The 15,508-nt window shown below is 41.9% G+C and overlaps 1 protein-coding gene across 20 annotated transcripts in view; it reads right to left on the bottom strand.

The window, feature by feature from the left end:
- The window catches only part of AKAP13 (A-kinase anchoring protein 13), a 208,590-nt gene that overhangs the window by 13,702 nt on the left and 179,380 nt on the right, over positions 1-15,508 (bottom strand). For all 20 annotated transcript variants that reach the window (XM_057420147.1, XM_057420493.1, XM_057420062.1 and 17 more), the window contains 10 exons: positions 10,992-11,163; positions 7,727-7,794; positions 6,854-6,920; positions 5,536-5,671; positions 4,884-4,996; positions 3,580-3,726; positions 2,706-2,956; positions 1,756-1,881; positions 1,551-1,668; positions 768-1,016 (listed from right to left, as the gene is read on the bottom strand). In XM_057420147.1, the coding sequence (XP_057276130.1) occupies positions 768-1,016; positions 1,551-1,668; positions 1,756-1,881; positions 2,706-2,956; positions 3,580-3,726; positions 4,884-4,996; positions 5,536-5,671; positions 6,854-6,920; positions 7,727-7,794; positions 10,992-11,163 (1,447 nt within the window). The remainder of the gene's footprint in view (positions 1-767; positions 1,017-1,550; positions 1,669-1,755; positions 1,882-2,705; positions 2,957-3,579; positions 3,727-4,883; positions 4,997-5,535; positions 5,672-6,853; positions 6,921-7,726; positions 7,795-10,991; positions 11,164-15,508) is intronic.

The following is a 15,508-nucleotide window of genomic DNA, read 5'->3' as shown; positions in this document are numbered from 1 at the left end:
CTCCTACTGTGGTCCCTGCTGAAGGCTCCCTTGTGATATTTAGTGTTTAATTCAGTAGAGAACTGCAGTGCGCAGCAAAGCACAGCATCTTAGAAAAACTATTTCCACCTGATAACAAACAACTAATTCAAGAAAACACTGACCTAACAATAGGCAGCTTGCAGGGACACCTCTCCGCAACAGTTTGCGGCAGCAGCTCAAGAGGTTCAAGAGCAACAGATGCCTGGCACACCTCTCTGCACCTCCAGTGAAACTGGGATGGTGATGCTGAGCCTGGGCAGCCCTACTGCAGACCTCAGAGGAAAGGGAACACTGGGCTGCTGGTGGGCAGGGCCACCGGGAAGCTGAGGCTGGGTTTCAGATGATGCAGCAAGCACACTTCCTAGAACCAGTCACTGAACGTGTGCATGGTGGCACGGAGATCTGACTCAGTGCTTGGGGTAACTACAGCCCCACCATGTTCTCCTGGCCTGAAGGATCCCTCAGCAACTCTGCTCCTTAGCTGAGGCACTGAGGTGTCAATGCAAATCAAGACTTCAATAGGCATACAGTCACCAGAAGGAAAAGCACCTATCTATCATCCCAGAAACAACACGAGGAATCAGAAATGCCGCGATGGAAAGTGAGTGAACAGCACGGGAAAGCTGCTATCAGAATCTCTCAAAGCAGAAGAAGAAAGGCTAGAGACACCAATCTGAGCACTAATCCTACATCCACAGAGGGTGAGCTGTATCCTCTCTTGGCTGAAGGCAGGTTATTAGTCTTACCTTTTAACCGACCAGCTGCATTTTTTAGCGAAACAGGCCCATCTCGGATGAGCTTCCGATGCCTCAAGTCCTCTCTTGCAAACATCTGGCCGCTCTTCATCCTCATGATGGACTTGCTATCCGTCCGGCTGTAAATCTCACCAAGACGCATCTTCTTTTCGTAATTGCTGACTTTGCTGTTGACTGCAGCAATCACATCTTTAACGAGGTTTAACGACTGAGTCAAGTCTTCATGTTCCACTTCGTTTTCTTTGAACAGCAAAAAGAAACACCTCAATTTCAATTCATGCATGTGGACTCTTTAACTTCACGGTTTTCCTTTCTTCCTTCTCTCTATCCCAAATTCTCACATTAAAACTTTTTAATACTTTCATGAAACAGCTTAATTCTTCCCCCTTAAGGGAAGTTTCATAAAACCTTTCACATATAGGGTTGGGAACCATTCCAATATACTCTGTATATGAGATGGTATGAAATGCATAGATTAACCACACATTTTAGCCATTACCAAACAAGTAAGCTGAGGGACTTTGGAGTCTAAGCATGTTGCTCCATAATTAGCTACAGACAGACTTATAACAACTAAATCAAGGCACCTGAATAACTAATCTTAAATGGAGATACAAAATTGAGTTATCATCGTTATCATCTTACAGCGGTATAAGACAATAATGACCAGATTAGTTGGTCTATTCCAAGTAAATCTGCTTCAGCTGAAAAGGATCCAAGAGATTTACACTGAAGGAACAAATACATGCTTAGAATAGAGGAACTGGTCCCTACCTTTGGTGTACTGCAGTATCCTTTGTAAAAGGACTGGGTACTTCGTGATTCTCTGTGTTACCAACAGGATACATTCAGAGATCCCAAGACGCCTCATCAGGGAGCTGTTCATTTTTTTCTATGGAACAAAGAGGATAAGTTCAGCTCTGCAGCAAAATACTTACATGCTTTTTGCATCAACTCTGTCTGTTCTACCAGGTTCTACCTTGATGAATGCCTGAAACCGCTTGTCCTTTGAGTACAGATCTTTGAAGTTATTTACTGCCTCGTTGTGATGCCCGCAGAATTTGCCATATGTTTTCTTCATTCGCTCGGCACTCTCCCCGGAGAACTGCAAGACATGAGGCACAGGGGTGCAGTTTGCACTGAGCTCCTGCTGTGACATCCCAGCAGTGCCTGCCAGGCTCTCAAAAGAACTTAATGAAACCAAATTAGTCCAAAGCATCCTAAACCAAGCAAGCAGATCTCTAGAAAGTAAAGAGCTGAGTTTGGGACTTCAGCTGAGTTCACAGCACAAAATCTGGGTAGATTTAGATTAGCTGTCGGGAAGAAATTCTTCACTATGAGAGTGGTGAGAAACTGGGCTGCCCAGAGAAGTTGTGGCTGCCCCATCTCTCGAAATGTTCAAGGCTGATGGATGGAGCCTTGAGCAACCTGGTCTAGAGGAAAGTGTCCCTGCCTGTGGCAGGGTTTGGAGCTAGATGGAATTTAAGGTCCCTTCCAACCCAAACCATTCTATGAGTCTATGACTTAGAGGGCTTAAAAGCTAACAACAAAAAAACTCAAGACAGGCAAAAAGAAGGAGAAAGTGCAGATAAAGGAAAATGACCGGCCCAAAGTTAAACAGCAGGTCAGTAACTCGGCCAAGAAACACATGGGGCATATTTTTGCTGTGGGCTGCTGCCAACCCTCCAGGTTATGGTCAAACCATTCTGTGCTTCTCTTTCCCACAATATAAACTGAATTAATGTTCATCATTAGACTTTCCTCTGGAAGAGCAGAGAGTGCTTCAAAAAGCAGAGGCAGAGATTTTTAGAGGTGTGAAGAGTAAAGGTGCCATCGGCTGTGATTATCCGAATGGCATAAATACGAGGGAAGAAGAGCGCCTGGTTTCCATCTGCGCTCTCAGAAGTGCATGCATTTTCCAGCACTTACTTGATTCACCAGGATGTCGCCTATCCTCTTGATAACAAAGTTCTTTTCACTTTTGTCTGCCAGTGACTCCTTCTTCCTTTCCAGAATCCGCTGGAAGAAGTGACTGTGGATGTGCAGCAAGTTTTCCAGGCAGGGAAAGATCTTGTCCACGACTTGTTGATCATACTGCAGTTCCTTTAACATCCCTGCACTGTATACATCATTCATGATCTTCAAGGTGCGGACATGATGCATTTCTGTCTGCATTAGCTCTGTATACAATGAGGACAAGAGCAAAACCATGGTCACTGTAGTACATGGCACAGTATAAGGAAAAGCTGCCATTAGAAAAGTCTTCCATAATTGGGGTTCTCTAAGGGGCTTCGGAAAATTTCATGTTAGGTATTGAAACATCAATCGTTTCATGTGTGGGAGAAACAGGGCAGCAGAGGAATCCCACAGTAAAGAGCTCTGGACATTGCTGCTGAGGTCTGAACCTTCAGTACTGTTATCCGCTTCTTCCTAACACCTCACTGCCACCTTCAACATAACGTGCTATACAGGATGGCTGTTCATCCAGCAGGCAAAGACTTCCTAAGAAGTTGCTCTATTATAACACAGTTCAAATGTTATCAGCAGACAAATGAGGTCATGGCTTAACCCCAGCCAAGGCTATTCCTGTTCCTTTTTTTCTTTGATGCCTTCCAGATAGATGAAATGAGAAAGCAAGCTTTCACAAACACATTACATTTTTAAGAACTTCAAGAATGGAACTTGGCTTCTGAAGAAACCAAGACAATGTTCCTATTCCCTGACCTAAAGCTTCCCCAATCTGTGCCTGCAAGCGTATCAAGAAGCTATCTACACATGAGAAATTAAGATGCAGATATCTCACCATAAATGACATCTTGCCGTTTGACAACATCTTTGTTCTGCTGCTGTAGGAACTTGCTGTCTACTACTTGGCTCCAGGACTCTGCCTCCAGCTGCTTGGAATCTAATTCCAGGTCTCCCATCAGCTGTCCTTCATTCATGTCTGCTCCTTCACAAAGCAATGTAAGAGCCATTAGGATGTGGGTCACTTGTCTTGTTTGAGATTCCTGTCTATTCATTTTGGTTAACTTCACTCAGTTTCTCTGTCATACCACAGACATCACATTCTCCTCTACTGACAGAATAATGACCATATGGAATTATACCACATAAGGCCCAGGTTATAAAAAGCACTTTTAAATGCTATTTGCACAAAACTCGTTCACCATTTTCACAGAGACCAAATTCTAGCTCAGCTAAAAGGACAATGGATACTTTATCTATAAAGCAACAACACCACAGATGAATAAAAACCACAATACCCAGTTTGTCTTCCTTCATTTACATCACTGAATTGAGGGAACTTAGGCCTATGTGAAATCTGTGTTTTCAAGCTTAGAAAGCCAGAACTGATGCAGCTGCAAGTGAACACTACATACATTGCATACATGCATGTAGTCATCCCTGGAGACATCCAGGGTCAGCCTGGATGTGGTTCTGAGCAACCTGATGTAGTTGAAGATGTCCCTGCTCATTGCAGGTGGGTTGGACAAGATGACCTTTGAAGATCCTTTCCAATCCAAACTAGTCTATGATTCTATCTTTAAGAAAGAGTGCTCATTTGTGCCAGAAGTGGGGAATGTTCTTTTGTCACCATGAGCATGCCCTTGTTTAGTCCTTAATAAATTAAGGCCATTCTGCTCTTTTCATGCAAATACTGGCTAAGATGTAAAAATACTAATTCTAGCTTAGAAAAGCACTATATATAAAAATATTGAAACTTAAGAAATGAACTTAACTGATTTCATTTTCAAACCCACAAAACTAAACAGTTCCTTCCCCATTCTGGGAAAAATATGAAGCACAAGGCATCATCATTAGCATGAAGAAGGTGACAGAGTGCAAATTCTGCGGCTGTATAAATGGGCCAGAGGTGCGGAACAGAAGAGGAAATGTTTGTCCCTGAGCTGAATTCCATGTAACTCAACTGTAACTGAAACCTTCTACATGTTTTCCCACAATTCAACAAGCTAAGGAAATTACTGTGTATTACTATATTCCAATATTAAAGTAAATGCATTTGCTTGTCCATTAGAAAAGAAAACACTTGCTGAAATGATAGAATGGATTTCCTATGTCTGGAAAGCAGCCACAGGGAGCTCTTACCTTCATCAACCAGCGATTCCACAGATTCATTCACCCGGCTGATTTTATGTAGGGAGTCTGTTGACTGAGACAGGAATTTCCAAGTGTGTATTAAGCTGTCATCGTTCCCAACTCTGCAGAAAAACAGAACACAGAATATTGTTTACGACAATAAAAACCCAGCCAAATGTACTTTGAAATATGCATAAGAAATGCATTTTTAATATGAGTTGAAAACCAAAGCAAGCATTGCATGGTTATGCACAATGCAGTCCTGAAACACCATGAAGACTGCAGCTCTGTGCCTCCACCTGATGGCTATGGACACAAACATACCTGAACTGCAAATGTATGCTTCCTCTGTACCCAGCCCAAGGCAAGGGAATTCCCTCCTTGAGCCCAGAGCTTCTCTGTGAAGTGGCCTTGAATATAACCAGGCCAACTAACATGGCTCTGAAGTCATGCCATGACTAGACTAACCCAGACAATCTGATTGTGCAGAATACAACTGATGGTATCATACATAATATGAGTAGCTCTCGTTTTGTGATGCTCTTTTTGTACCTTTGACATAAATCATAGTGCACAAATTTATTTTTAATGAGATGGAATTCTCCATGCTCACAGAGTCAGATAATACACACACACTCATGCACGTAGGGAGCAACCTTACCCTGCAATGTTCTGTATTGAGACACTTTTGGACAGTGCTGTAGGCTGTTGTGATCTCCTGTTATTGAATATTGAGGTTACGGTGTTTTCATCAGGAGCAAGTATTGCAGAGCGAGGGCGCTCCTTTGGTTGGGAGCCTGAAAGGGAAGCATCAGAGAAAAGTCAGTTCATGTAACTGCAAGGATAACTGAGGATGATGACTTTAACCAGGTTCTGCAAGTCACTTCCTTTTCTTTCTAGAGCCATCACCAGGAGATTGCAGCTGTTGGGAGCAGCCATACATAAGGAAAGAACATCACCTGCTGTACAGAGCTGGCTGCATTGCGCTATGCTGAAAAGATCTAGGTGGGATCTGCAAGTCCAGGAACATACACTTGGGAAATAGAACTTAATTTTGTTTGACAAATAACCATATGTAACAATCTACTATGTTGTTTTTTAGTTTCCCTGATCCTGTAATTATGTGTCTCCCTACTTCTGGTCGAACTCTTGAGACAGCTTTCTCTATCAGTATGTACCACAAAGAAATGCTAAACCTTATCTCATTACACTACGACGTACCTTGAAATAATCTTTCTGTATTTATTCCAGATTTTCCCTTCTTTAGATGCATTTCTGCTTCTGGAGCAATACCTCTGAATTTGATGGTAAGTACCACAGTGGGTACATCTGTATTATACAGTGTGGTTCCATCTAGTGATCTCCAAGCTATTACTAGGTAAGCTTATCAAATCATGGCACTACAAAACCCATATGGGCTGTTTCACTCCTGTTCTTTTACCTGGGTCACACTGGGTAGGTCCACAGAGCAGTGTGTATCTCAGTGCAGCCAGGAAGAATTGTCAGTATTGCTCCTATTCAAAATTAAACTTTCTGGTTTTACTATCTCGAAGCATGACTATTTAATTAACCAAACAAACCAAAGCATTGTGAGCAAGGATCCTTACAACTTGCAATATGAACAATTTCTGTTAATATAATACTCCTAGTTTGATTCTTTCCAATATCAGATACCATGGACATAGGCTTCATCTTCCAGATTCTGTGGACTTACCAGCTGTAGGCTTTCAGTCAAGTAGTTGTTCTAGATCTAATATGACTACATCTGCTTACAGCTACATGGACACTGTAGAAGTGGATGAACTCTGTGCATCTTCAGTACAACTACTGAAACCCCAAACACTGCTTATCATGCACAGAAAATGCTCTTAGCTTCAATAAATGCTTATCCTTCATAGTATTGGATATTAGTTGTCAGAACAGCTAAGAATAGCAGATAGAGATCATCACCAAAGCAGAGGGAAAGGAAGTTTTCTTACTTTTGTTTCTCATGGTTACTGTGGGTAATGAAGAGGTATCATGTGCCTGCAGCATCCCTCTCTGTGGCTGAAAGAAAAATGAAATTCACTGTAATTTCTCTTCCCTTCTCCCATCAGGCTGTCACATAAGTAAAATAAAAAAGCTGTATTTTCTTCTGAATCCTCTCACAATAGATCATTTCTGGCTCTCTGTGTCTGTAACATATCTATATACTTAGCTGCACACAATCACAATCACAAACACATGTAGCCCCCCTCCAGTTGTCATCAATGAAATGGACAAAATAAGATGGAGAAATATGCAGCAAATGAGAAGACAAAGGGCTGACAATACTGAAAAGAACTGAAAATTATAATTGTATAAACATTCACCAGCTTGGAGAACCATCTGCACAAGAGGTTCCTCACATTTGGGGCAAGCACAAATTCTGCACGTTCCTCACAGAAACAATATACATATTTAACAGGTTAATGTGGCATGACAGCACTTGAGAATTAAGATACAACATTTAAGGGTGCTGCACAGCCCTGAATTTTGCCAGTGAAGTGTTTTGTTGGTTTGGTTTTGGTTATTTTTAGGGTTCTTTTAATTGAAGCACAGGACAGACCATAAGGTTCCTATGTACCTCAGGGAACAAACACCCTGTGGTGTTCACCTGTAGCATTCACACACTCACAGGGCCAACTCTGTATTAACATGTGGTTCAGGGGAATTGCAGGAGGGCTTAGGGATGTTATTCACTATAGCAAAGGGGCTGAAGTTCTTTCCAACAAGCTGGGAACTTTGGGATGTATGGTAGAAGATGTTATGCATGTGCATGCTAAACTGTTTAAACCTTTTTGTTTATTCAATAAAGTAGATGAATCTCTTACCTTCATTTTGACCTTTGCACAAGAAGCAACACTCTCCTTACAGCCTTTGTGAACAATTGCATTGCAGTCTGTCAAAAACATAAAACCCCCACCACGGATTAAACAACACCACACAGAAACGGGTCAGGTTTTGCCGTTTCTAATCTGAACTGTTATCTTGCACAACTGAGAATTACAGCTTTCAGGCATCACTGTGGTTTACATGAGCAGCCACTGATACTGAGAGACAGGGCTGCTTTCCTGGATAATTAGCTCTTTGTTTGTTAACAAGGTTTCCTCATGGAATTTAACAGGAAATTCTGTTTAAAAATAAATACAAAGATAAGTTGCCAGGGTTCCAACGGGTCTTACATTTAAAAAGAGAGAAAGAAAAAAGATGGAGTTATCCCTCTGAAAGAAAAGGTGGAAAGCAGAAGCAGGAGGCAGAAACAGAACCCAGCTGTCTGTAAGGCCAGTATTTTCTCTGAAAACACAAATACTGTTCTCATCAAGACAAGGTTTATGAGACCCAAAAGACAGGAAAGGGACAGGAACATTCATTTACATCAACTCAGGCATATCATAGCCAAGATCTACAGTACAAGAACCAAGTGCTGCTGTAATGCAAGGTTATCAGGAAAAGTAACAGGAGCATCTGCCAGGTGCCCGTGTTTGTGAGGCTGGGACTTCCTGCTCAAAACCAGATTGAAGCCACTGTTTTAGTCCAGAACCACATTTACTAATGCAAAAAGCATCAATGCTTTACCACCACCCTTTGCTGCATATACGCCAGAGGAAAAGCTGCTGTCTTTTACAGCCCCCCCCGAGTCTGCCCATGATCCCTGCCAGTAGATTTCTGGGAATTTTTCTAGGAAGAATTCTGGGAAGTTCTCAAAGATTATTAGCAATAATTCTGGAAAAAGAAGTTTTAATTGGGCTTGGAACATTAATTCTTCTGACAGATAAAAGATAACTCAAATGCTCTCAGTATCTCAGTATACTGAGATTCAGTAGCTTAGAGAAAACCTGTTATTTCCACTCATTCATGGAAACACATTTTAACACAGATCATGAATTTTAAGAGTACATTACACTGTAAGCATAAGGTTCTAAATTATTTCTAGAGGAAATATGAAAGGAAAAACAAATTGATGCTCAGAATGACAAAATCTGCTCATATTCCTAGCACTTCCTACATTTGAGTCTACTTAATAAAAGCCAGTAACTGGTCTGATATTTTGAGAGAGGTAAGGGTAAGGCCACAGGGCGTTGCTATTCTGTCGATGTCCCACAGCTTCCTGTGCAAGAGAAGAAACCTGCAGTTTCTTGCAAAAACTCACAGGAAGTACCATGTTTCAGATCAAACAAAGAAGAGGGATAGAACCTGGTGCATGAAAAGAGGAGGTGAGACAATTCAGAACCACTAATTCACATTCAAGCTTTGAAAGCCTGTATGTAGCATTTAGCAGTAAGGCATTTTGATCTTTTTAGACTGAAAATCTAGTTTCAGGGACTTGATTCCTCCAATTTTACTCTTCAGCAGGCAGGAAGAGTTAATGCTTAATGCTAACACCACCAGCATTAAGAATTAAAACCCCCAGAAGCTTGTTTTCTGCATCACTGATCATAAAAAAATAAAAGAGGCCAGGCAGACAGCTATAAAAAATGAGGAATTTTTTGCTTGCCCATTTGTTTTAGAGCATGCTAAATCTTTCAGCATTGACTACCTGGTTCATGAAGCCGGGGGTGACACTGAAAAGTGGAGACACTGATTTTAAATGAGCCAGTGTTTAAAAAGCATTAAGAAAAAGTCATCCATGGGTAGACAGAGCATCAATGGTGGCAGTAAAGAAGTAGTCTACAACAGCACAGGAACAACACAGCCTCTGCTGCTGGTTATCAGTCACATCCAAGGCATTTAATGACTGATTTTAAGATGCAATGGGAGAAAGGACCACTCTCGGATGTGAGCTGGTCTGGGCCTGACCAAACTTTCCTGTGGCATTCATTTTCTGGCTAACACAGAAAACTTACAGTAATTTTCTGTTGTAACTCAAAAATCAAGGAAAGAACATCTACGCTAAACCATACAATCTTGCTGGATTATTTTAACTCATTGGGATATAGAGATTTAAACTGGGATATATTTGATTTTTTTAAGTGGCTTCAGAAGCTGTTAAGAAAGTCAAGCAGGGAAAGGGTGAGGATGCATTTGAGAGCTGATAATTATTGATGTCTTCTAGCTCCCATCAGACTGACACAGAGTGTGTGAACTTTGCTGAAATCTCTTCTCTTCCAGGAAACTCCAAACTGCCATTTGGGATTCAGCTGGCTGCTCCCTTCCCTGCTCACTGAAGTTGTTTCATATGCTGCTCATCTACCAGAACAAAGAGACAGAGCCTCCTGCTGCAGCCTGGCAGCAATTCCCGTACAGGCTTTTACTCATCTCTAGGCTAGTGGAGTAAAAAGTATTATTAATAGTAAGAAGTGGAGAGCTCTGAACTGCAGTGAGAAAATGTCTTATTTGCCTGCATATTCTGTAGCCTTGGGCACTGAGTAACCCGGCCAAGACTCTGCTCTTGACCACACAAATGCCACTGACCTTATCAAGCCACAGGCATGTGAAACTGCCTGATAAGAAAAGAGAACAGAATCACCAATCTCGCAGGAACCCTCTGCCATGGTTCCTGCACTGCCTGCATTGTACTGAATGTACTCCACATGCACACAGGTAGTTGTCATTTGAACTGTGCTACGATTTCATGTATAAAGGGAGAAGAGGGTTAGTATTTCCCTTTTTTGTCATGCTGTTCTTACTGAGGGCTCACCAAAGCAGGGTTTCACAGAACTAAAGCAATACAATAAATTCCCTACACATGGATGGGACACTTTTTCTTTACTGGAAATAAAAAGCCATGATACAAGCCAGCTTTGCCTGTCCTCCATCCATCTTAACACAGCACCTTAGTCTCAAGCCATAAGATGCAGCCAAAATATCCAAAGTTCTCCAGCTGACTGATACATCCCGACAACCAGGGGCAGAAATCCCCATGGGATGCTGTAATGTCTGAGCACAGGTTAGGAACACTTGGACACCTCCTCACAGCCACAGCTCATTTCAGTCCAGCTTCCATAAGGCAACACACTGCTCCATGAATCACTATCTCTAAAGACACCCTTCCACCCCACACCCTTAAAGAAGAGGAAAATAAAGGGTAACGCTTGCATTTCCCAGATCAGATTTAATGAAAAACAAAAGGAAGGGGAGGAAAAAGACCCAACTTACTTGCACAGTAGTACGAATCCTTATTGAAAGGTTTCATACAGTGGTAACAGGTTGCTTGGGCTACAACGGAGGTTGCAGTGAAGAGATGTCCATTTAACAGCTTCTTATCTTTTTCTTTCTCCTTGGAATCTTTGTCCTTCTCTTTAGTCTTCTCTTTATCTTTCTCTTTTTCCTGTTGAGAGAAAAATGAACAAATACCGCGTTACTTTGCAGAGGTCTCTTCTCTAGTTACAAATTCTTCAGTGTTTGCCTTTGGCACTATGACGATATCGATCAGTGCACACCTTAACAATAGCCATGTGTGTGCATAGCCCTGCTGAAACTCCAGCTTTCAGCCCCCATGGGTATGGATTAACATACCATGGACTTGCAGACCCTTCTGCATGGGGATCTCGCCAACAAAGATGAATCTGTTCTGAAGGCAGCTACTTTCCTCCACTTTTGTGTTATATTTGCTTAGTGTAATGACTTACCTCTTCTGGGCTCTCGTGAATCTCTTCAGTACTTTCAATAAATTATGTTAAATACAATACCATGTAATGTGCATCAAACTTCCAATACAGGTAATTTTTAAGGCCAACATGTAAGACTCATGCTTTAGCAATTGCATGTTTAATGGAGAACACAAGCTCTTCCTCGCCCAACTGCACAGCATCACTGACAGAGTATTTTCACCTTCATTTTCCCTCTGACTGCCAACTTTTTTCATCAGTTTCATGCAACCCCCAGTAACCCTGTGAAATGTTTTGGGGACATGGATCTTTCACAAACTCTTGAAATATGGCACCACAGAAAGGCTGTGGAACAGCAGCAACACTGTAGAAGATTATCTTGCGTTCCAGAAGCCACGTTCAACCTCTGGGCTACTCAGCTCTGGAAAGCTGTCAAGCACAGCCAGCTTCCCCCATTTTTAGCAGAGTTTTTGCTTACTTTTCTATTGTAAAAGGGACAGAAAATGGTAAATACTAAAAATTTGGAGCACTTTTTACCTGAAGCCTTTTGTGGATTTGGAATTCTCCCAAACAATCTTTAAAGGAAACACCATAGAAAAGCTCCAAATTTGAATTACACCAACAACTCCTTGTCTTTCTATGTACCACTCTACAAAATGGTTACCATACAATCTGTATTTTAACTGCTACTGCAGATTTCATGGCATCTGAAAGAGAAGCTTAATCAGAAAGTGGTACAGGCTTCTGTAAGCTTATCTTTCCATTTTGTTATTTATATGCCACATGCCCTTTGCTAAGTACCGTCACAGCTAAGCATCAGAGAGCAGCCCATGTGAGTGACTGCCATGAAGCAGTTAAAAGAGGTACTGAGCTCTGCAGTCATCAGCAGGGAAACTTCTGATGACACACTCAAGTAGTAAGTAACTCAGCCCAAGGTCTATCCTCTCTCAACACACCCCAGGCAAAATGCCACTGTTGGAGTCTGTCCCTGTAAAGCCTCATAAAGAGAAAGTCTATTTACTGGCCTCAAACGCTATTCCATTCTGCAAATAAGCAAAACCAGGAGCATTACCATATGGAATAATCCTGTCTGAAGTAGAAAACCTGCCAGGAAGCGTCTGCTTTGTGGCACATCTCTGCTTCCTGAAAGTCATCATCTTAGATCACTATCCTGTGTAAAACTCCACAGCCCCATTGTCCATCTGCTGACCTCCCACCTTTAACCATGTCCAGTCTGGCAGGATTCAAGTGCTAAAACACTGCAGTTTAGTCCTTGGCTGATGGTATCAAGTTGACCAAGTCTATTCTAGGATTTGTGAATATCCAGGAAAAAAGATCATCCTATGCTCAAGACAAGACCTTACGGCATTCATGCTTCAAATGCCAAAGGGAGATTCATTGTCCTATACTTTAAACATACCTGCAAAGCCCAGTAATTCTACAGTCTGCCATAACACCCTCTCTTCATAAAAATCACTGTAAAAACCATTTTAATTAAAGCTGAACAACCCCAGGAAAAACAGGAAATGTGTGCACCACTTTCAAGGAGGAAACGGCGAACTTCACACACAGGGTGCCAGCTGTAGCACCGAAACACAAGGTCTCAAAAGAGACTGCATTTATTCTTTGTCGCTCTTTTCCTGTGACAAGTTACTGGAACTTCTGTAAAAAGATATTGTAAAAACAAACCCATCTTCCTGTGCTACTGAAGCTGCCACCATGACTTGAAGCTCAGCTTCATGGCTGAACCTGCGGCCATGGGCGCTAACAGACAAGCTGGGTACCGCTTGGAAATAAGCATGAAGCTCTTACCTCCCACTGCTTAAGTCCTACCAGCTTCACTGTTATTTGAGGTACTTCAGCAAATCTATTCCATTTCATCGACATCCTTCCCCTGGGGGCAGGAGAGCTGCTTCCCACCAGCATCAGCCCATTGCAACGACCCCGAGCTGCCAGCACTGCAGTCAGAAAGCAGTTAAGCAAAGGGGGAGGGCTCAACGATTGTTGCTAACTTCCTCGATGATGATTTTAGCTACTCTGCTGTTGCTTTCATCTTGCCCTACCTCAGCTTCCACTGCCAAAAAAACACATTAAAAAAGTACTACAGGCACAAAAAGATGGCATTGATATTATAGAAAGCACAAGCCAATGGGAGACCACCCATTTAAAAGGCAGAAGGTGGCAAACCAAACCCTCTGTGATGCTTAGGATACAGAAAAAGTGAATTTTAACATACCTCAGCGCTGCTGTGCAGTGCTTCACTAAACAAAGTGCTCCAGAAGACTTCCCAGACAGAAAGGCTTCATGTGTTTGCGCTCCTCTTGCTCTACAGGTCACAAATATTGCCTGTCTCCTAGTCCTTTTAAACACTTAACAACTCTTACTATATACACTGAAGCGCTGCTGGTGGTACAGCACTGCCTAATAACTGCGCAAGGCAAGAGAAATTACTCATATTAGGTTTTTTGTCATCATTTCCCAGAAACTCCCTACCAAAAGAAGAAAATGAGTATTCCTTTTTTGTCTAATTGACAGAGAAAGACTGTCACAAACTTGAATTTAGACTTCGCAAACAAGAATCTGTGCATGCTACTGATTTCAAGAGATTCCCTGACTAATCCCCAAAGTGCATTCCAGAGATGGGTAAATTCACACAGACGCCTATCAGTATCCCCTGCAGTTACACACTCCAACATCCCTTTCTTTTTAGGGGTTTTTACATAACTTTCTACACCATTTTTAAAGAGCCATTGCCATTAATAGCCTCAGATACACTTTATTTCATGGGTCATCTTAGGAACAGTGCATTTCTGCAGGTTTGAAGTAAAACTGAGTCGGAAAGAAGCTGCAGGCTCCCTGCCTCCTGACAGCCCAGACAGCAGCAGCAATCAACTCTTCCTGTCCAACTTCCTCTTTCAAGGTTTGTTATATTTTCTTTTTAACTCTTACAGGTTTCCATCAGCCAGAATGTTCTCAGAAATCAGTCCTCCCGAGAAGTTTTAGGTCTAATTATTTAAATGTTCAGCTGAAGCCTTCAAAACGTATGCAATGCAAACACGCCACTGCAAGCAGAGAAGAAACTATGATTTGAATATTATGGCTTTTTAGTAAAATCCCCAGAACTGATATGAGCTTTGTAGTGCACGTTATTGTTGGGATTTTGGAGCAATTCTGTATGAACCGTTTCGGACACTACTATGAAATTGCTGAAACCAAGAGTACACTTATTTAACAAAAGCAAGCATCTCAAAGCATTTCAGTCTTATCTTCTCACCTGTGCCAAGCAGATCTCTTTTATCTCTGTGTGTGTGCGTGTATATATATATATACATATATACACACACGTACACACATATCTCTACAGTTCTTGCTTTAGAGATTATACACCCGAAGTGCAAGAACCGGTTAATGAATTTCCAACTCCTTCAGAGGCTGTGCAATGTGCTCCATCACTTCTCACCAGTGGTTTGCACAGAGGTTTCTATGTAAACAGATCTTTTATTTTTACACTGTACTTTGCAGCAGGGAACAGCATTGCCTTAAAGCTGCAGAGCAGCAGCTCTTGCTCGCATCTTGAAAGGCAGAGCCATAAAGAGGAACTGTGCATTAGAATGACTGATCTCAACAGAGCTGGTACCTCATTGCAAAGGTGATGCAATCTTCCAAAAATAAGTATCCAAATGTGTGTTGGAGCATCAGAGCACACAAACCCAGCTATGTTAGAGGAACCTCAGGCTGAAACATCAAGTGCTTATGTTGGGAAAGGCTAAAATCAAGTTATTTTGTGCAGATGAAACGTATCTCCTCCCATACGTGTATGCTTCAGCCCCCAGCCTTACTCCACTATAGGCACAATATTTATGCCACATTTTGTTTCCTGACTGCTATTGAGGCACTCGTCAGAATATGTAATTATGCATCTCAGGGGCCTTCCAACAGTATTCACCAACATATTAGCTTCACATCACCTAACTGCATAATACACACAGCCTGCTGTGAGGTAAGGTGAAGTTAGCTTGTCAGACATGATGAACTGAGGTGAGATTCAAGTAAAAAATCCAACCA

Source organism: Pezoporus wallicus, unplaced genomic scaffold, assembly GCF_028554395.1.
Source record: "Pezoporus wallicus isolate ANWC-B61680 ecotype Strahan unplaced genomic scaffold, APGP_CSIRO_Pwel_v1 contig_3952, whole genome shotgun sequence".
NCBI lineage: Eukaryota > Metazoa > Chordata > Aves > Psittaciformes > Psittacidae > Pezoporus > Pezoporus wallicus.
The sequence above is the reverse complement of the archived record's forward strand: the minus strand, read 5'-3'. Positions and strand labels throughout refer to the sequence as shown.